Consider the following 21,528-nt stretch of genomic DNA (forward strand, 5'->3'; position numbering starts at 1 on the left):
CATTTTGAATTTGATTCCCCATAATTTAATCCCACCCCTCTCCCGAACACCCTAGCATTTACTTCTTTTACAACCCCATCTATAAATATATTAAACAACCATGGTGACATTACACATCCCTGTCTAAGACCTACTTTTACCGGGAAGTATTCTCCCTCTCTTCTACACACCCTAACCTGAGCCTCACTATCCTCATAAAAGCTCTTTACAGCATTTAGTAACTTACCACCTATTCCATATACTTGCAACATCTGCCACATTGCTCCTCTATCCACTCTATCATATGCCTTTTCTAAATCCATAAATGCAATAAAAACTTCCCTACCTTTATCTAAATACTGTTCACATATATGTTTCAATGTAAACACTTGATCTACACATCCCCTACCCACTCTGAAGCCTCCTTGCTCGTCCGCAATTCTACATTCTGTCTTACCTCTAATTCTTTCAATTATAACCCTACCGTATACTTTTCCTGGTATACTCAGTAAACTTATTCCTCTATAATTTTCACAATCTCTTTTGTCCCCTTTCCCTTTATATAAAGGGACTATACATGCTCTCTGCCAATCCCTAGGTACCTTCCCCTCTTTCATACATTTATTAAACAAAAGTACCAACCACTCCAACACTATATCCCCCCCTGCTTTTAACATTTCTGTCATGATCCCATCAGTTCCAGCTGCTTTACCCCCTTTCATTCTACGTAATGCCTCACGTACCTCCACCACACTTACATTCTGCTCTTCTTCACTCCTAAAAGATGGTATACCTCCCTGGCCAGTGCATGAAATTGCCGCCTCCCTTTCTTCCTTAACATTTAAAAGTTCCTCAAAATATTCTCGCCATCTACCTAATACCTCCCTCTCCCCATCTACTAACTCCCCTACTCTGTTTTTAACTGACAAATCCATACTTTCCCTAGGCTTTCTTAACTTGTTTAACTCACTCCAAAATTTTTTCTTATTTTCATAAAAATTTCTTGACAGTGCCTCTCCCACTCTTTCATCTGCTCTCCTTTTGCACTCTCTCACCACTCTCTTCACCTTTCTTTTACTCTCCATATACTCTGCTCTTCTTATAACACTTCTGCTTTGTAAAAACCTCTCGTAAGCTACCTTTTTCTCTCTTATCACACCCTTTACTTCATCATTCCACCAATCGCTCCTCTTCCCTCCTGCACCCACTTTCCTGTAACCACAAACTTCTGCTGAACACTCTAACACTACATTTTTAAACCTACCCCATACCTCTTCGACCCCATTGCCTATGCTCTCATTAGCCCATCTATCCTCCAATAGCTGTTTATATCTTACCCTAACTGCCTCCTCTTTTAGTTTATAAACCTTTACCTCTCTCTTCCCTGATGCTTCTATTCTCCTTGTATCCCATCTACCTTTTACTCTCAGTGTAGCTACAACTAGAAAGTGATCTGATATATCTGTGGCCCCTCTATAAACATGTACATCCTGAAGTCTACTCAACAGTCTTTTATCTACCAATACATAATCCAACAAACTACTGTCATTTCGCCCTACATCATATCGTGTATACTTATTTATCCTCTTTTTCTTAAAATATGTATTACCTATAACTAAACCCCTTTCTATACAAAGTTCAATCAAAGGGCTCCCATTATCATTTACACCTGGCACCCCAAACTTACCTACCACACCCTCTCTAAAAGTTTCTCCTACTTTAGCATTCAAGTCCCCTACCACAATTACTCTCTCACTTGGTTCAAAGGCTCCTATACATTCACTTAACATCTCCCAAAATCTCTCTCTCTCCTCTGCATTCCTCTCTTCTCCAGGTGCATACACGCTTATTATGACCCACTTCTCGCATCCAACCTTTACTTTAATCCACATAATTCTTGAATTTACACATTCATATTCTCTTTTCTCCTTCCATAACTGATCATTTAACATTACTGCTACCCCTTCCTTTGCTCTAACTCTCTCAGATACTCCAGATTTAATCCCATTTATTTCCCCCCACTGAAACTCTCCTACCCCCTTCAGCTTTGTTTCGCTTAGGGCCAGGACATCCAACTTCTTTTCATTCATAACATCAGCAATCATCTGTTTCTTGTCATCCGCACTACATCCACGCACATTTAAGCAACCCAGTTTTATAAAGTTTTTCTTCTTCTCTTTTTTAGTAATTGTATACAGGAGAAGGGGTTACTAGCCCATTGCTCCCGGCATTTTAGTCGCCTCATACGACACGCATGGCTTACGGAGGAAAGATTCTTTTCCACTTCCCCATGGACAATAGAAGAAATAAAAAAGAACAAGAGCTATTTAGAAAAAGGAGAAAAACCTAGATGTATGTATATATATATATGCATGTGCGTGTCTGTGAAGTGTGACCAAAGTGTAAGTAGGAGTAGCAAGATATCCCTGTTATCTAGCGTGTTTATGAGACAGAAAATATATATATATATATATATATATATATATATATATATATATATATATATATATATATATATATATATATATATATACACACACACACATACACACACACATACATACATACATACTCAAAAATTCTAGCGGCTTCAGATCAAGCAGGAGAAAGCTGGTAGGCCAGCATGTGAGAGAATGGGTCGGTGTGGTCAGTGTGCACCATATAAAAAAAAATCCTGCAGCACACAGTGCATAATGAGAAAAAAAACTGTGACCGTGTTTTTGGATCAAAATCCCGACTTTGTGGTGTATTTTCGTATAGTATTTATGGTTGTATTCTTGTTTTCTTGGTCTCAATTGATAGAATGGAAAACCCATCATAGAAACAGAGTGATTTTGATTGGTTTTACTATGAAAAGAACCTGGAAATGGAGCTCAAAGTAGGGGAAATGTATGATTTTTACCGATGTTCAAAAGTAAACAAATGATGTCATTGTCCAATAAATGTCCAACTAGCCATTCTAATATGCAGTCATGAATGGGTTGACATTATTTATACAATTACAGTGGACCCTCGACCAGCGATGGCATCGATTAACGATAAATCTGACTAGCGATACATTTTATCGCAAAAATTTTGCTTCCATTAGCGCTAAAAAACTCGACCAACACTATTCGTTCCGTCTGAGACGCGTCCACTTCTGGCCAGTGTTTACAAGCCAGGCAGCCACCGCGGTCGCTTCCAAGCATACAATCGGAACATTTCATATTATCACAGCCTTTTTAGTGATTGCACCTGCAAAATAAGTCACCATGGGCCCCAAGAAAGCTTCTAGTGCCAACCCTACAGCAAAAAGGGTGAGAATTACTATGGATATGAAGAAAGAGATCATTGCTAAGTATGAAAGTGGAGTGCATGTCTCCGAGCTGGCCAGGCTGTACACAAAACCCCAATCAACCATCGCTACTATTGTGGCCAAGAAAACAGCAATCAAGGAAGCTGTTCTTGCCAAAGGTGCAACTATGTTTTCGAAACTGAGATCGCAAGTGATAGAAGATATTGAGAGACTGTTATTGGTGTGGATAAACGAAAAACAGATAGCAGGAGATAGCATCTCTCAAGCGATCATATGTGAAAAGGCTAGGAAGTTGCATGAGGATTTAATTAGAAAAATGCCAGCAACTAGTGGTGATGTGAGTGAATTTAAGGCCAGCAAAGGTTGGTTTGAGAGATTTAAGAATCGTAGTGGCATACATAGTGTGATAAGGCATGGTGAGGCTGCCAGTTTGGACCAAAAAGCAGCTGAAAAATATGTGCAGGAATTCAAGGAGTACATAGACAGTGAAGGACTGAAACCTGAACAAGTGTTTAATGGTGACACTGACAATGTTGTGAAACACTTTAGGAATGTCATAAAGGAACGGGAGGTACAGGCCTCTATGGGCAGATATGTTGTGTGACAGAGGTCCAGTGACTCTCAAGCTGGTCCTAGTGGCATTAAAAGAAGGAGGGAAGTAACCCCGAAAAAGGACTTGCCACCTCAAGTCCTAATGGAAGGGGATTCCCCTTCTAAACACTAAGACCATCAACACACACCCCTCTTCCCATCCCATAAATCATCACCAGATCTTCAATAAAGGTAAGTGTCATGTAACTGTGCATGTCTTCTTCAGTTTGTGTGTATTAAAACTAATATTTCATGTGTTAAAAATTTTTTTTTTCAATACTTTTGGGTGTCTTGCATGTATTAATTTGATTTCCATTATTTCTTATGGGGAAAATTAACTTGACTAACGATTATTCTGACTAACGATGAGCTCTCAGGAACGGATTAATAGCGTTAGTCGAGGGTCCACTGTATTACAATATTGCAGTAGTCTGCATAACAGTAAATCTTCTATTTTTTTGTTTGAATACAAATTCAAAATAGAAAGCAAGAGTAATATCAGAGGGGCCTGGAGATGTGACTGATGACCAAAGAAAATGTTATTTTAGAGCTAGGAATGTCTGCATTGTTCATTCTGGACCCTATTTTGAAATTGGCATATTTTTTAATTTTCGTGAAATTGGCCAAGTTGCAAATTTCTGACCATATTATTGGGTAGTTGAAATCGGTAAATGGGCAGTTTCTTGTACTCAGTCGATAGAACAAATGGAGTTCTAAAGAAATAGCTTTGAGTTTGGTCGACTGGAACAATGGAATTAGCCGAAAATAGGGCTCAAAGTGGGCGAAATCGCCGATTCATAAATATTGCCGAGGCCACTAACTTCACGAGTGTAATTCCGTAAGTTTTCCATCAAATTTCGTTCTTTTGGTGTCATTACCATCAGGAAAAGATTCTCTGTCATTTTATAAGAATTTTTTTTTTTTTTTCAACACCAGGAGACACCTCAGGATTTGGGGTTGCGACAGTCAAAGGGTTAAGGAGTTCACCTTTGACATGTTTTCTGGGCACAGTGCTACAGTGTCATTCACATTACTCAGTTGGAGTTGTTTCATGTGCAGGACCACACTAGGGGGTAACCGCTATGACCATTTCCAAAGGATTCCCTGTATAAAGAGTTGTCATGTGACAAGCGATTGAAACATTTGCATGGTTCTATAATTATGTAGAAATCCTTAACTGGATTATAGCTAAGGATTTTTTGGCAGTAGAACAATGGCTTGTGTTGTAAGAACCCTAGTGAGTATTGCAAAGATGTAAGAGCCTAAATGCTACTTTGCTCACATTCTAACAGCATGTCAAGTTATAAAAACCACTTACCTCCACTCCTATCTATCATGCCCACTTCACTTATATATCCATACCTCACCTATGCTATCTGTGCTTGGGGTTCAACTGCAGCAACACACCTAAAGCCAATAATAACCCAACAAAAAGCCGCAGTAAGAATAATCACTAAATCCCATCCCTGGCAACACACACCCCCACTCTTCATAGATCTAAACTTACTCCCTGTTCAGTACATCCACACTTACTACTGTGCAATCTACATCTACAGGACCTTAAATTCCAATATTAACCTTGACCTAAAATGCTTTCTTGATAGTTGCGACAGAACCCACAGGCACAACACCAGACACAAACATCTCTATGACATTCCCCATGTCCAACTAAACCTTTACAAAAATTCAATGTATGTCAAAGGCCCTAAAATCTGGAACACCCTACCTGAAAATTCTAAAACTGCAGACACATTCATCACCTTCAAAACTACCATCAGAAAACATCTTATATCTCTGATACACCCTGTCAACTAATTACACGAATACCACCTGGTGGTTAACACTTACACTCACTCACCCATTTGACCATAAACAGAAATATCAATCTCAATCTCAAAATAATGAATCTTAACTAGTCATAAGTTGGCCTGTGATACTCCAATACTGAAACTATGTACTGTGCCAAAACAAAAGCATTCACATTGCTAAACTCACAAACTAGTATTTAGTCACTTAGCCATAATACCAACTTACCTCATAATTTTGTAATATTTTAAACTTAAGATTTAATTTAAGTCTGCCCGAAATGCCTAGCCATGCTAGGTGTTCTAGTGGTACACTGTAATTATTATTTTACTACATGTAAACCACACAGTAACCAAATTCTGTAAACTCAGCATTGTAATCCTTATAGAGAATAAACTTTGAATTGAATTTGAATTGAATTGAATTGAATTTCCTAGAATAGCCCTCTGCCTCTCTTCCCTCCACTACAGATTTATTCACCCTCCAAGTCAGTTTATTTTGCTCTACCCTCTCTAAATGTCCAAACTACCTAAACAACCCCTGCCTAACCCTCTGAATAACATTTTATAACCCTGCACCACCTTCAAACTAGAATTCTCTGCATAATATTCACACCACACATTGCCACTCATTTTATTAGACAATTTTAATGCTCATCATTTGCTCTGGTGAGGGTCTCACTGTGACACATGGGGACCATTTATAGGCTTTTCTCACCTCTCTTCCTCTCCATATATTTAACACTGGTACCCTAACACATTTAGATCCTCAGTCTCATACTCTTTCTATTACAGATCTTCAATATACAATAGATCCTCACATTACACAGTAGTTATGTTCCTGAAAATGCTGTGTTAGATAAAAATCTGTGTTATATAAACCAAATAACTTATGGGAAAAATAGGGTTAATAGCTCCCCGATCCAGTGACTGTATTAAAGATGTTGTACTTGGAGGTAAAAATACAACTTTTACATGTGGGGGTCACATCCAGCAAAGCTTCTGGATGAGTATGGGAATTATCAAGAAAGAAGAGAGCCTTGAATGCAAGGTTCTTGCTGTGCTGGTAAAACTTGACTTCAGGTATAAAGTGATGCTTAACCCTTAACCCTTTCAGGGTCTGTCCCGTAGATCTACGGCTTCACGTTCAGTGTCCAAACTGAAGATCTACGCCAAAATTCTAGCAGTGTCAAATTTAGCGCGAAAACGCTCATAGGCCTACATGTGAGAGAATGGGTCTGCGTGGTGGGTGTGCGCCGTAAACAAAAATTCTAGGCGCCCGCATAGCATTGTGGGAACACCGGCTCAGTTACCTTTGTTCACCATGCCTCGTCGCAAGGCAGCTCTCACTCCAAGGAAAATTGGGACTCTCCTCTTCCTACCTGATAGTTCTGACACTGATGGAAGTGGAAATGAAGACGATTTCTTTGGCTTTGATCAGTTAGTGACCGAAAGGAATGACCAGGATATTGATAATAGCGCAGAAAACCCTGACGATCCTCAACCTTCTACCTCTGGTGTGGGCACTCCTCAGTCACGGTCAGTTGTACCTCATCACAAGAGAAAACTATTATTTTCGCGTGGCCAGGCCTCTGACTTCAGTAATGACAATGATAGTGACTTGGATTGTGATTTTATTGCTCTTGACGATCATTCGAGTAGTGATAGTGAGGAATCATATTCCCCAGTGAAGCGCCAGTATGTACGCCGCCGCATGCGCTCGGGTAATGTACCCTATGCAGTGCCCAGGGGACGGAGTACATCCTGGAGTACATCCCGGAGTACATCCCGGAGTACATCCCGTGGCCCTACACCAGGAATAGTCAGTGAAAGTGAGGATGATGTGGCTACACTTGGCGGGGATAGACCACAGGCATCAGTAGATGGTGGTAGTGGTGATGGTAGTGCCACGGCCATGCGTGACTCACCAGCCCAGGCTGGGACCCAGGCTGCTGACTCCTCAGTTCAAGGACAAAGCGGAGCATCAGCCACCAGCCCACCACAACTACCCACACAACCAGCCTATAATGTCCAGTATCCACCAGCAAACCGTATCTGGGATTGGCAGTAAAATCCCAATTTTGTTGGAACCATGGCCAATGAACTGGAATTTTTTTAAATATTCTTTGACCAGCCATTGATGGAAACTATTGTCAGGGAAAATAACAAGTATTTTGAGTACACCATGGCAAATATGATCATATCACCACAGTCAAGACTACACCGGTGGAAAGAGACGACTGTTGCAGAAATGTATTTGCTTTTTGCAACAATAATGCTTATGCCTCATGTCTATAAGCATAATATAAAAGCATACTGGTCCACAGATCGGCTAATTTCTACCTTGGTCGTCAGTGAAATCATCCCAGTGAACAGGTTTATCTTACTGTTACGCATGTTGCACTTCTCTGACAAAACCAGGCCTGACAGAAGTGACAGGTTATACAAGATTAGAAATGTTTTTATGTATCTCAAACAAAAGTTCAACATGTACTTTTATCCATTCAAGAATCTTGTAATTGAAGAGTCTTTGATTTTGTTCAAAGGTAGCCTATCATTCAAGCAGTATATACCGAACAAGAGGAAACGCTTTCGTATAAAACTGTACTGTGTGACTGTGACAATGGCCTGGTATTGGATATTGTTGTATACACTAGATGTAAAACATTGAAAGATACCAGGATGTTATTGGGCATCTCAGGTGACGTAGTGAAAAGCATGATGGCACCTTATCTTGGTAAGGGGCATACATTATATACCGATAACTGGTACACAAGCCCTTTACTCAGTGATTTCTTGCGAGTGAACAAGAAGATGTGTGTGGCACAGTGCGTTCTAATCGTAAATATATGCCCAGGTGATGACGTGCAGGCGTTTACTGCCAATGACATCATGGCATTACGGTGGCATGACAAACGAGATGTCACATTGTTGACAACCATTCACCATAACGAAATGCAAAACAGTGGCAAAGTGACTAATGAACATATTTAAAAACCAGTGACAGTGATTGATTATACACAAAACATGCGCTTGGTTGACAAATGTGACATGCAGATTGGCTTTGTTGATTGTGTTTGTAAGAGTTACAAGTGGTACATGAAACTTTTCTTACATCTCATGGACATTTCAGTGCTCAATGCATATAACATGTACCAAATAAAGACTGGCAGCAGACCACCGTATGGTGAATTTTGTTTGTCTGTTGTCAGACAACTCATAATGAAGTACAGTGGACCCTCGACCAACAATGGCATCGATTAATGATAAATCCGACTAGCAATACATTTTAACGCAAAAATTTTGCCTCGACTAGCGCTAAAAAACTCTACCAACACTTTTCGTTCCGTCTGAGACGCGTCCACTTCTGGCCAATGTTTACAAGCCAGCCAGCCACCGCGGTCGCTTCCAAGCATACAGTCGGAACATTTCATATTATCACAGCCTTTTTAGTGATTGCACCTGCAAAATAAGTCACCATAGGCTCCAAGAAATCTTCTAGTGCCAACCCTACAGCAAAAAGGGTGAGAATTACTATGGATATGAAGAAAGAGATCATTGCTAAGTATGAAAGTGGAGTGCGTGTCTCCGAGCTGGCCAGGTTGTACACAAAACCCTAATCAACCATCGCTACTATTGTGGCCAAGAAAACGGCAATCAAGGAAGCTGTTCTTGCCAAAGGTGCAACTATGTTTTCGAAACAGATCACAAGTGATAGAAGATGTTGAGAGACTGTTATTGGTGTGGATAAACGAAAAACAGATAGCAGGAGATAGCATCTCTCAAGCGATCATATGTGAAAAGGCTAGGAAGTTGCATGAGGATTTAATTAGAAAAATGCCAGCAACTAGTGGTGATGTGAGTGAATTTAAGGCCAGCAAAGGTTGGTTTGAGAGATTTAAGAATCGTAGTGGCATACATAGTGTGATAAGGCATGGTGAGGCTGCCAATTTGGACCAAAAAGCAGCTGAAAAATATGTGCATGAATTCAAGGAGTACATAGTGAAGAATTGAAACCTGAACAAGTGTTTAATTGTGACACTGACAATATTGTGAAACACTTTAGGAATGTCATAAAGGAACGGGAGGTACAGGCCTCTATGGACAGATATGTTGTGCGACAGAGGTCCAGTGACTCTCAAGCTGGTCCTAGTGGCATTAAAAGAAGAAGGGAAGTAACCCCGAAAAAGGACTTGCCACCTCAAGTCCTAATGGAAGGGGATTCCCCTTCTAAACACTTAACACCATCAACACTCTCCCCTCCTCCCATCCCATCAATCATCACCAGATCTTCAATAAAGATAAGTGTCATGTAACTGTGCATGTCTTCTTCAGTTTGTGTGTATTAATATTAATATTTCATGTGGTAAAATTGTTTTTTTTCAATACTTTTTGGTGTCTTGCACGTTTTAATTTGATTTCCATTATTTCTTATGGGGAAAATTAACTCGACGAACGATAATTTCGATTAACGATGAGCTCTCAGGAATGGATTAATATCGCTGGTCGAGGGTCCACTGTACCAGGTAACAACACCTGCTATACAACAAGGTCCTCGAATTCCTCAGAATATACCCAAGCGTTTGAGGAGGGAAGGTGATAATTTCATGATACAGCTTCCTTCAACTCAGAAGAAATTTGCTCAGAAGAGATGCATTGTCTGTGCACAAACAAAACGATGGCAACAAAGACGCAAAGACACTCGGTTTATGTGCGAGGAATGTAAGGTACCTCTGTGCATGGTGCCTTGTTTCAAGGACTTCCACAAGCTCCAGCAGTTCTAAAACCATGTCCAGTGATTGTAAATATATGATAGAACATTAGTATTATACAAGATTTGTGCATGTTTATTATAATAAACAAAAGTGGTAAATAATATGATAATAACTTTAGTGCGGTTATTGTGTTCAATACAGTGAGTTTATATATATATACATTATATACAGTATTGGTCTCTCGGGCCCCAAATGTTAGTAGGAAAAGAAAAAAATTAGAAAAGAAAAGAGAAAACTACAAAAAACGTTAAATAAAGTAATGTGCATATGTGGAAATCGTCGATGTTGCCGCCACCCGGTCATTTTGGGTAAACTTCTCGGCACTGTGTCTTGGTAAGTACTGATCAGAAAAAAAAAATTTTTTGTCTTATTACCTTCACAAAAAAATACTCTTTAACCCGTAAACGGTCCAAGCAGATCTACGTTCACATGTGTAATGCTACAAAAGTAGACCTACGTTTTTTTTACATATTTTCAAATGTAACAAAAAAAAAATTAGATCAAAGTTTTTTTTACACATTTTCAAATGTAAAAAACAAAAAGAAGATCTACTTTTTATACATACTTTCAAATGTTGAAAAAACGTATATATACGTTTGGACCGTTTACGGGTTAATTCTGTAAGAAAAAAATATTTTTTTTTTTTTTTTTTTTTTTTTAATGGACACTGGAGCACCACTTCAGATTTTGGCCTTGGACCCTGAAAGGGTTAAACTGCCCAAACATAGATCTACATTTGCTCGCGTAGCGCTCCGAATGGAGATCTACTTTTCTTTGAAAGGTGTTTTTATCTACACCTTTCAAAGCACGAGGATTCTTAGAGTAGGAAATGACCATTGGCTTACACTTGAAATCACCTGACGCATTACTACGAAGGAGCAAGGTGAAGCGATCCTTTGCTGCCTTGAAACCTGGTGCAGCCCCGCGGATACAGTGGTCTCACCCACAGCCAGGCGGTGGCCTGAGCTAGGGAAATATCTCATGGGCAGTGCTCCAAATTTTTTCCCCTCCTGCAAACCGAGCCGTGTTAAGTTAATTTTACGAAATTATGCTGCAATTTTTCAATAGTGTAATAACCGAAACATGCCAAATAAATCTTTGTAATACGAGGGCCTATTGTATTTATAGATGGGGTTGTAAGAGAAGCAAATGCTCAGGTGTTGGCAAGAGGTATGGGGTTAAAAGATAAAAATCTGACACAAGGTGGGAGTTGTCACAGTTGCTCTTTGCTGATGACACTGTGCTTTTGGGAGATTCTGAAGGGAAGTTGCAGAGGTTGGTGGATGAGTTGGTAGGGTATGTAAAAAAAGGAAATTAGCCCTTACACTGTCGGTCCCGTAATATAACGGCTTTGAAGCCAGTGTCGGTCCCGTAATAGTATGCCAAAATTCTAGCGGCTTCCAATCTTGCGGGAGATAGTTGGTAGGCCTACATATGAGAGAATGGGTCTGAGTGGTCAGTGTGTGCAGTATAAAAAAAAAAAAATCCTGCAGCACGCGGTGCATAATGAGAAAAAAAACTGTGACTGTGTTTTTGGTTGAAAACAGTGACTTTGTGGTGTATTTTCATATGGATTGTATTCTTGTTTTCTTGGTCTCATTTGATAGAATGGAAGATATATTACAGAAATAAAGATGATTTTGAATGGTTTACAGACTAAAAGTACCTTGAAATTGAGCTCCAAGTACCAGAAATATTAGATTTTTGCTGTTTAGGAGTAAACAAATCATGTCACCCGTCCAATACATGTCAACTGGTGGGTCTTATATTCTTTCACAAATGCACTGATATTATTTATACTATTTTTACAATAATGCATTAGTCTGCATAAAAGTAAATCTTCTATTTTTTGTGTGAATAAAAATTAAAAATGGAAAGCAAGCATAATATAAGAGGGGCCTGGAGATGTGACTAATAAACAGTGAAAATGTTATTTTAGTGCTAGGAATGTTTGCATTGTTATTTCTGGACCCTATTTTGAAATTGGCCTTTCTTGAATTTTATATGAAATTGGCCAAATTACCAATTTCTGATCACTTTATTGGGTAGTTGAAATAGGTAAATGGGCGGTTTCTTGTACTCAGTCGATAGAACAAAAGGAGTTCTAGCAAAATAGCTATGAATATAGTTGACCAGAACACTGGAATTGGCCCAAAATAGGGCTCAAGGTGGGCAAAATCGCTGATGCGTAAATATCACTGAGACCGCTAAATTTGCGAGAGCATAATTCTGTAAGTTTTCCATCAAATTTCTTTCTTCTGGTTTCATTACACAGAGAGCAAGTTTGCAAGCAGGGTTCTTGACAGTGAAAGGGTTAAAAATGAATATAGGAAAGAGTAAGGTGATAAGGATAACAAAAATTTAAGTAATGCAAGATTGGATATCAGACTGGAGGTAGAGAGTATGGAGGAGGTGAAGGTATTCAGATATTTGGGAGTGGATGTATCAGCAGATGGGTCTGTGAAAGATGAGGTGAATCATAGAATTGATGAGGGGAAAAAGGTGAATGGTGCACTGAGGAGTTTGTAGAGACAAAGGACATTATCCATGGAAGCAAAGAGAGGAATGTATGAGAGTATAGTTATACCAATGCTCTTATATGGGTGTGAAACATGGGTGGTGAATGTTGCAACAAGGAGAAGGCTGGAGGTAGTGGAGATGTCATGTATGAGGGCAGTGTGTGGTGTGAATATAATGCAGAGAATCCATAGATTGGAAATTAGGAGGTGTGGGATTACCAAAACTACTATCCAGAGGGCTGAGGAGGGGTTGTTGAGGTGGTTCAGATATGTAGAGAAGATGGAACGATATAGAATTACTTCAAGGGTATAAATCTGTAGTGGAGGGAAGGCGGGGTAGTGGTCTGCCTAGAGAAGCTTAGAGGGAGGGGGTAAAGGAGGTTTTGTGTGCAAGGGGCTTGGACTTCCAGCAAGCATGCGTGAGCGTGTTAGATAGAGAATGGAGACATGGTTTTTAGGACTTGATGTGCTGTTGGAGTGTGAGCAGGGTAATATTCAATTCAATTCAAGTTTATTCTCTATAAGGGTTACAATGTGGGGCTTACAGGTTTTGGGTATTGTGTGGTTTACATGTTATAAAATACTAATTACAGAGGGGGCCACTAGGACACCTAGCATGGCTAGGCATTTTGGGCAGACTTAGATTAATTCTTAACATTAAATCCTTACAGATTATGGTATTAAGGCTAAGTGACTACATCATAATTTGTGAGTTTAGCAATGTGAATGCTTTTGTTTCGGCACAATACAAAGTGTCTATATTGGAGTATCATAGGCAAACTTATGAGTAGTTAGGATTTATTATTTTAAGATTAAGATTAGTATTTCTGGGTTTATAGTCAGTGGGTGAGTGAGTGTAATTGTGAACCACCAGGTGGTTATCATTTAGTTAGTTGTCAGGGTGTATCAGGGAGATAAGATGTTTTCTAACTGTAGTTTTGAAAGTGATGAATGTGTCTGCAGTTCTAGAGTTTTCAGGTAGGGTGTTCCAGATTTTAGGTCCTTTGAAATACATTGAATTTTTGTAGAGGTTTAGTCGAACACGAGGAATGTCATAGAGATGTTTGTGTCTGGTGTTATGCCTGTGGATCCTGTCACAACTATCAAGAAAGCGTTTTAAGTCAAGGTTAATATTGGAGTTTAAGGTCCTGTAGATATAGATTGCACAGTAGTAAGTGTGGATGTTCTGAACAGGGAGTAAGTTTAGATCTATGAAGAGTGGGGTGTGTGTTGCCAGGGATGGGATTTAGTGATTATTCTTACTGGCCTTAGGTGTGTTGCTGCAGTTGAACCCCAAGCACAGATAGCATAGGTGAGGTATGGACATATAAGTGAATGGTATAGTGTGAGAAGGGCAGTTTGCGCCACGTAGTATCATATCTTGGAGAGGATCCCCACCGTTTTGGATACTTTTTTGTTATGTGTTGGATATGGGTGCTGAAATTTAGGTTGTTGTCGAGGTATAGGCCAAGGAATTTGCCCTCATTATGTCTGGCAATTAGAGTGTTGTCGATCTTAATGTTAAGTTGCGCAACACCTGCTCTGCTACCAAACATAATATAGTAGGTTTTGCCAGTGTTAAGTGTAAGTGTATTGGCTGTCATCCAAGTCGATAATTTGAGCAGCTCCTCGTTAACAATGGTGTTGAGGGTGGCAAGATTAGGGTGGGAGATGACATAAGTCGTGTCGTCGGCAAAGAGAATGGGTTTCAGGTTTTGGGATATGTTTGGATGATCATTGATGTAAATGAGGAAGAGCAGGGGTCCAAGGACACTTCCCTGCGGAACTCCAGTATCAAGTGGCCGTATTGATGAGGCTGTGCCTTTAATGGTGACATACTGATACCTATTAGAAAGGTAGAATTTAAAATATGCAAGCGCATGGCCTCTTATACAATAGTGGTCAGGTTTGTGGAGTAGGATGCCGTGGTCTACTGTGTCAAACGCTTTTCTTAGGTCAATAAAAATTCCTAGTGGATATTCCTTATTTTCCAGTGCTGTGTAAAGCAGGTCTAGCATTTTTATAACTGCATCATTAGTGCTTTTAATTTTCCTGAATCCAAATTGGCAGGGGTTGAGTATGTTTTGTGACGTTATAAATGAATATAGTCTCCTGTGCACGAGTTTCTCGAAGATTTTGGATAGCAATGGTAAGTTTGATATTGGCCTATAGTTGTTTACGTCTGTAGAGTCACCACCTTTATGTATTGGTGTAACCCTTGCTGTCTTGAGTAGTGTCAGGAAAGTGCTAGTTTCTAGTGACTTGTTAAAAAGTAAGGGATTCAAGGAAACTGGTGGGCAGGACTTGAGTTCTGGAGATGGGAAGTACAGTGCCTGCACTCTGAAGGAGGGGTATTAGTGTTACAGTTTTATAACTACTGTGAGCATGCCTCTGGCAAGACAGTGATGGAGTGAATGATGATGAAAGTTTTTCTTTTTTGGGCTACCCTGCTTTGGTGGGAAATGGCCAATGTGTTAATAATATCTCTACATGTTCTTCTTCTATAGCAGTCATTTTTCTCTTTCCATTTCTTCTCATTCTTACACCTGACCCTCTCGTTGCTCCTGTTGTCAGGTTGACTGAGCAGATTTGGTGCTTTATGCACAGCATACCTCTTTTTCTTGATGTTTTTCCTACTACATTGTCTTCTGATTAGTTGTTGCAACTTTTTTACCCCCTGTTTTTGCTGCAGTATTGATTTGAAATGCACTGCATTGGGTAACTTTTAAGGAGGTGAGAGTGCTTGCTCATTGTATTATTTGGGTGGTGAAAACATACTTGTTGCCACAATGCTTGGGCATTGCTTTGTTTGTGTATCCCAGTAGCTACATCTCTTCCCCTTATTTCTTTCCTCCAAATCCAGGAAGGAGTTGACAGTTCTAGATTTTACTTCTCACACTGAGCAGCCTTAAAACATGCCCTTCACACTGTCTATGTCCCAACCAACAGCAGCTGGTCCATATGCTTAACACTTACAACCTATGGCACTCATTGTACTCTTACATCTTTTCATTCTTGTTTTGTCCCAGGGGGTTCTGCCCCTTCAATGTTATGCTTCCTTTTTGTAAGCCAGGTGCTTAGGGTCAAGACACCTCTCACTACATACCCATCACTCTTACTGGTGAAATTTTTAAGTCTCTGGAATGCTTGGTTAGCAGACATTTATTATGGTACTTGGAAACCCAAAATCCTATCTCCTGTCATCAGTTTATTTTTTTGTAAGTGCCATTCTACCATTGATCCCTTGTTCTGCTTGGATGCATATGTTCTCACTGCCTCTGCTAATAATCAGATTTTTGCAGTCTTTTTTTTTTTTGATCTTGAAAAAGTTTGACTACTTTGCATTACAACATCTTGGCCCAAGCCTATTCCATGGGCCTTAGAGGCAGTCTACTGCTATTTCTTCAAGATTTCATATCAAAGAGGCACTTTTATGTTTAGGTAAATAATAGCTTTTCCCTGGTTTTATTCAGTTTGAAGGCACTACCCTTTTCCTGCCTTCCATATATGATCTTACCTCTGTGTGGTCATCTTTGTTGATAATTTTGCTATAGCTTGTGTAGGTGCTGATTGTTGCCTTGTAGTAACCTCTATCCAAAATGCTATGATCTTGCTTCCAACTGGGCCACTCTTCATGGATTAAGTGTTTTTGTTGCTAAGACACACCAGATAACTTTCATTAGACACCCTATTATCTGTTGTTCCGTTCTATACCTACAGTGGACCCTTCCTTTTCATTTTTAATTCATTCTAGGGAGTCCAACGAAATGCGAAATCGATGAAAACTGAAACCATTTTCCCCATAAGAAATAATGTAAATCCAGTTAATCCATATAAGACATCCAAAAGTCTTTTTTCTTTCAACACACCGGCCGTATCTCACCAAGGCGGGGTGACCCAAAAGGAGAAATGAAAGTTTCTCCTTTTGGGTTACCTTTTATATTTAGTAATATACAGTGGACCCCCGCATAACGATCACCTCCGAATGCGACCAATTATGTAAGTGTATTTATGTAAGTGCGTTTGTACGTGTATGTTTGGAGGTCTGAAATGGACTAATCTACTTCACAATATTCCTTATGGGAACAAATTCGGTCAGTACTGGCACCTGAACATACTTCTGGAGTGAAAAAATATCGTTAACCGGGGGTCCACTGTATTTATATTTTATATTTAGTAATATATACAGGAGAAGGGGTTACTAGCCCCTTGCTCCCGGCATTTTAGTCACCTCTTACGACACGCATGGCTTACTGAAGAAGAATTCTGTTCTACTTCCCCATGGAGAACATCCAAAAGTATAAACGAAAAATACATTTTATAGAGAAGGACTATATTCCATAGCTTATTTATCTATCACAATTCATCTAATGACATAATAAACAATATTAATAACATAGAAACATGATAAATACTCTAGAATGAATTATTGTGTGGTAAAGCAAGTGGGGACTTGAAATTGAAGCCCACCCTTGTTTATCATTATGAAAATCCATGAGTTTTTAAGAACAATGTTGTGAAAAACAAATGGGCTGTAATGTGGAAGGCCAACATAAAAGCTTGGGTAACAAGACAATTTTTTATTGAGTGGGTCTTTGCTCCCACTGTCAAAAAGTACCTCATTAAAAAACATTTGCCACTCAGGACAATTTTACTTATGGATAATGCTCCTGCTCACCCTCCAAGCTTGAAAAAAAGAGTTGCTGGAGGAGTTCAGTTTTATAACTGTGAAGTTCTTGCCTCCTAACACCACTCCTCTCATCCAGCCCATGGCCCAGCAGATCATTTCTAGCTTCAAGAAACTCTATACGAAAGCATTTTTTGAGAGGTGCTTTGAAATCATTTTGGAAACAAATTTAACCCCAGGGAGTTCTGGAAGGACCATTTCAATATCCTCACCTGCTTGAGGCTTATAGATAAAGCTTGGGGGAATGTGTCTTCCAGAACCATGCAGTCAGCATAGAAGAAATTGTGGCCTGACTTTGTGGCAGCCAGGGATTTTGAAGGCTTTGAAGATGAGCCCGAGTCAGTAGAGGATATTGTGTCCCTGGGAAAGACTTTGGGCCTAGAGGTGACTGAAGATGATGTGGAAGAGTTGGTGGAGGAGCATAGAACTGAACTCACCACAGAAGAACTTGTAGACCTCCAGAAGGACTAGCAACAGATTGCAGCGGAGGAGCAGTCGTTAGAAAGAGGAGGAAAGGGATGATGTGTCCATTGCAGTTGTCAAGGAAATGTATGCTAAATGGCGTGAAGTGCAGGAGTTTTCCGAAAAATACCATCCAGACAAAGCAGTGGCCATCCTTCTTTCTAACATGTACAGTGACAGTATAATGTCTCAATTTAGACAAGTATTAAAATGGAGCTTGAAACAAACCTCACTGGACAGGTTTTTAGTGAGACAAAGAACCAATGAGCCAGAACAAGGTGTTAGTAGTGAAAAAGAGACAAAGAAGAGAAACAACACCAGAAGGACAGTTGCTTGACATATTAATAGAAGGTGCTCTCCCTCGAAGCAGTAAAATACCCCCTCCTCTCCACCTTTTGCTTCCAGTATGCCATTAGCTCTCCTCTGACAGGTAAGAGGCAGTTAAATTTTCATTTACTGTACAATATTTCAGTTAAAGTTTCTTTTAGTATTCATTTTTGCAATTTTATGTAATAGTACATTCTTAATAAATTGGGGGTCTGGAACAGATTAATTCTATTTACATCATTCTTCATAGGAAAAATTGCTTTGGTTGTTGTCCATTTTGGTTGTTGAACCGACATCTGGAATGAATTAAGTTTGACAACCGAGGTTCTACTGTAATTTTCAGCATTGCTGCTAGTGCACTTTAGATATATTAAATATTACTAAATCCATAAGAAAACTATTACTCCTATTTCTTTCTTTTTTTTTTTTTTTTACAGAAACTCATCTATCTGTTGGGTAACTTAGTAAATGTTGGTTTAGCAGTATACAAATGTCACAGTATGGGCATCCTGCCAACCCATGCATCAGACTGGCTGGCTTTCCAAGAACCTGCTATCCAAATGGAGTTTTCACATGGTGGAATGGCACTTTTGTAGGCCACATAGAAGGGTAAACAAATATATCTCTTAAGAGGTTTTCATTGTGTGCAAGCCATATTTTTTAATAGATATTTATAAACAATGTTCACTTTAATGGTAATTAAGAACTGGTCAATTTATATTGAAATGTTGTTATATTAATGCTGGAAGTGAGATTAAAAATTTATACATAAAAAATGATCATAGTATGGACAAGTGATCTTGTTCATGTACCATATTTTTGTGTGTATTTTTGTTTTGGAAGTTTCTGAATATGTCAGATGTATGCAAAAAATTTTGTTAACTTCTAATATTGAATATATTTATGTATGGTTTTAAAGAAGTGTTTAAAAGTTTGTTGTGGTGTATAATCTGGCCTTGCAACCTGTCAACATGGTGTACATAATTGAATGCAAGTGGTAAGACTAGGTGGATGAGAGTTGTATTTATTGCTTCAAAACTGCATTACCACTTTCAGCAGTGATGTTGGAGCTAAAAATACAATGGCATATACTGTATCCTTGTATTAAATATAGGCATGATTTAATCCAAGATAGATTTCTACTTGTCCTTTTGTATTCAACCTTTTTTTTTTAATTAGTACAGAAAATGACCTAATTCACAACTTGCATGTCGTGTGTTCATCACTGGAAATGTACAAGATAGTCATAATATGACTCAAGTTATTTGTGTAAATGAGATATACTCTCATATCACATAAAAACTCCATATTGGCTTTAGCACTTTACATGAATAATAATAAGAAAAAGGACCCTTAGAACCTATTATATGCAGTGAACATTTACTTTGATTTTAATTAAATAGTTTTCTTGTGTAAAATTTGAGAGTTAAGTTTTGATGATATTCAGGCTTACAAGCAGAGTAACTGAAGGTTTAATGCTAAACTTCGTTCACTGCCTGTTTGGAAATTACAACACTGCTGAGAATAAATGACAAAATTGCATTACAATAAAATCTGTACTTAATGCCTGCCAACTCTCCTCTTACAGCATAAGGAAGTAATACATATCCCAGGCAGCAACCTTTAATAATTTTTGTTTCATTGCATCATGCTTTAATTGTATGAATAAACATGAACAAACAAGCTACATACATTTTACTTATCACTGAGATGATACAGATTGACAGGTACGAGTAGATTGTAATGACACGAGTTCTATCCCCGCCCGTGGTATGGTTTGTTTACTATAATTGTCCATGGAAGTATTGGAAGACAAAAGTGGATAGGATGATTGCTCTTTACTGTGGTAGATGCTTTTTTTCTTTTATGCATTGGTAATGCAACCGAAGGTGAGGAGTTTCTTAATAACTAAAATGTTGACCTCGCCTTGATGCTGGTGAGGAGCTTTTGATTTAGGGAATTGGACTGGTGTTTCCCTTCTGTGGATTGAACCTAAATGCCTTTCCATTTATTGTGTGTTGTATGAACACTACTGGTTTTGCATTCCACCCCCATTTTTTTTTTTCCAACACTGGTCATATCCCACTGAGGCAGGGTGACTTAAATTTAGTAATTTATACAGAAGAAGGGGTTACTAGCCCATTGCTCACCGCATTTTAGTTGCCTCTTACGACTCGCATGACTTACCGAGGAAGAATTCTTTTCTGCTTCCCCATGGAGACCCCCATAAATGTAATTATAATAATCATACAGTATAAAAGATGTAAATGCTAGATTAGAGGAAAAAGTGTAATCCTCAAAAATACCAATTTGTATAAATTAAATGTAAGTTGTTATGATTGAAGTCTGCACTTGTGATTATTGTTGTTGAGAGTCTGAAGTGGTTGGTAGAAGAGTTAGGAATTACTGTTTGTGTGAAAAAAGGAAGTTCAGATTAATTAGATGAATAAAAGTAAGGGTCAGAATGGGAGAATAATGAAGTGAATACATTGCATAGTAGCTGAAAACTTTGAATCATTTGCCAATGCATATACAGCCTCTCCTCACTTAACGACGGAGTTCTGTTCCTAAGACTCGTCAGTAAATGAATTCATTGGCAAGTGAGGAACATACTATAATGGTAGTGGGTTTGTGTTAACCATCTTTGACATTGTTTTAATGTCACCTTTGCACCATTTATAGCATTTCTAGTATATTTGTAAATGTTTATACAGTAGTGTACTGTATATTGTAATAAACAGAATAGAGGAAATCAGCTCTTACATACATTATGAATACTGGTCAAAGAGCCTGTCGTAAGTCCGAGTCGTTGTTAAACGAGTACGCCGCTAAGTGAGGAGAGGCTGTGCTGTACTCCACAGAAGGGGTAGGAATTTTTGCAGTCAGAGGGTAGTCTAATTGTTATGTCAGCACACTTCTGAAAAATGGTTATTCAGTGAATGATGGTGACCGTGTTTTCTTCTTTGAGTCACCCTGCCTTGGTGGGAGACAGCTGTTGAGTTAAACATACATCTGCAAATTGTGTGTTATAAATGGAGGAAGTGCTCGGAATAACCATGGTGTGCCTCCATTTGTGTAGTAACCTGGC

The 21,528-nt window shown here is 38.9% G+C and overlaps 1 protein-coding gene across 3 annotated transcripts in view; it reads left to right on the plus strand.

Annotated features, from left to right (window-relative positions):
* Positions 1 to 20,125, plus strand: part of EMC4 (ER membrane protein complex subunit 4) — a 49,387-nt gene extending 29,262 nt beyond the window's left edge. For all 3 annotated transcript variants that reach the window (XM_070092146.1, XM_070092145.1, XM_070092147.1), the window contains exon 4: positions 18,878 to 20,125. In XM_070092146.1, the coding sequence (XP_069948247.1) occupies positions 18,878 to 19,036 (159 nt within the window). In that variant the 3' untranslated portion in view covers positions 19,037 to 20,125. The remainder of the gene's footprint in view (positions 1 to 18,877) is intronic.
* The last annotated feature ends 1,403 nt before the right edge of the window (positions 20,126 to 21,528 follow it).

The sequence above is a fragment of the Cherax quadricarinatus genome, chromosome 38 (assembly GCF_038502225.1).
Source record: "Cherax quadricarinatus isolate ZL_2023a chromosome 38, ASM3850222v1, whole genome shotgun sequence".
Taxonomy (NCBI): Eukaryota; Metazoa; Arthropoda; class Malacostraca; order Decapoda; family Parastacidae; genus Cherax; species Cherax quadricarinatus.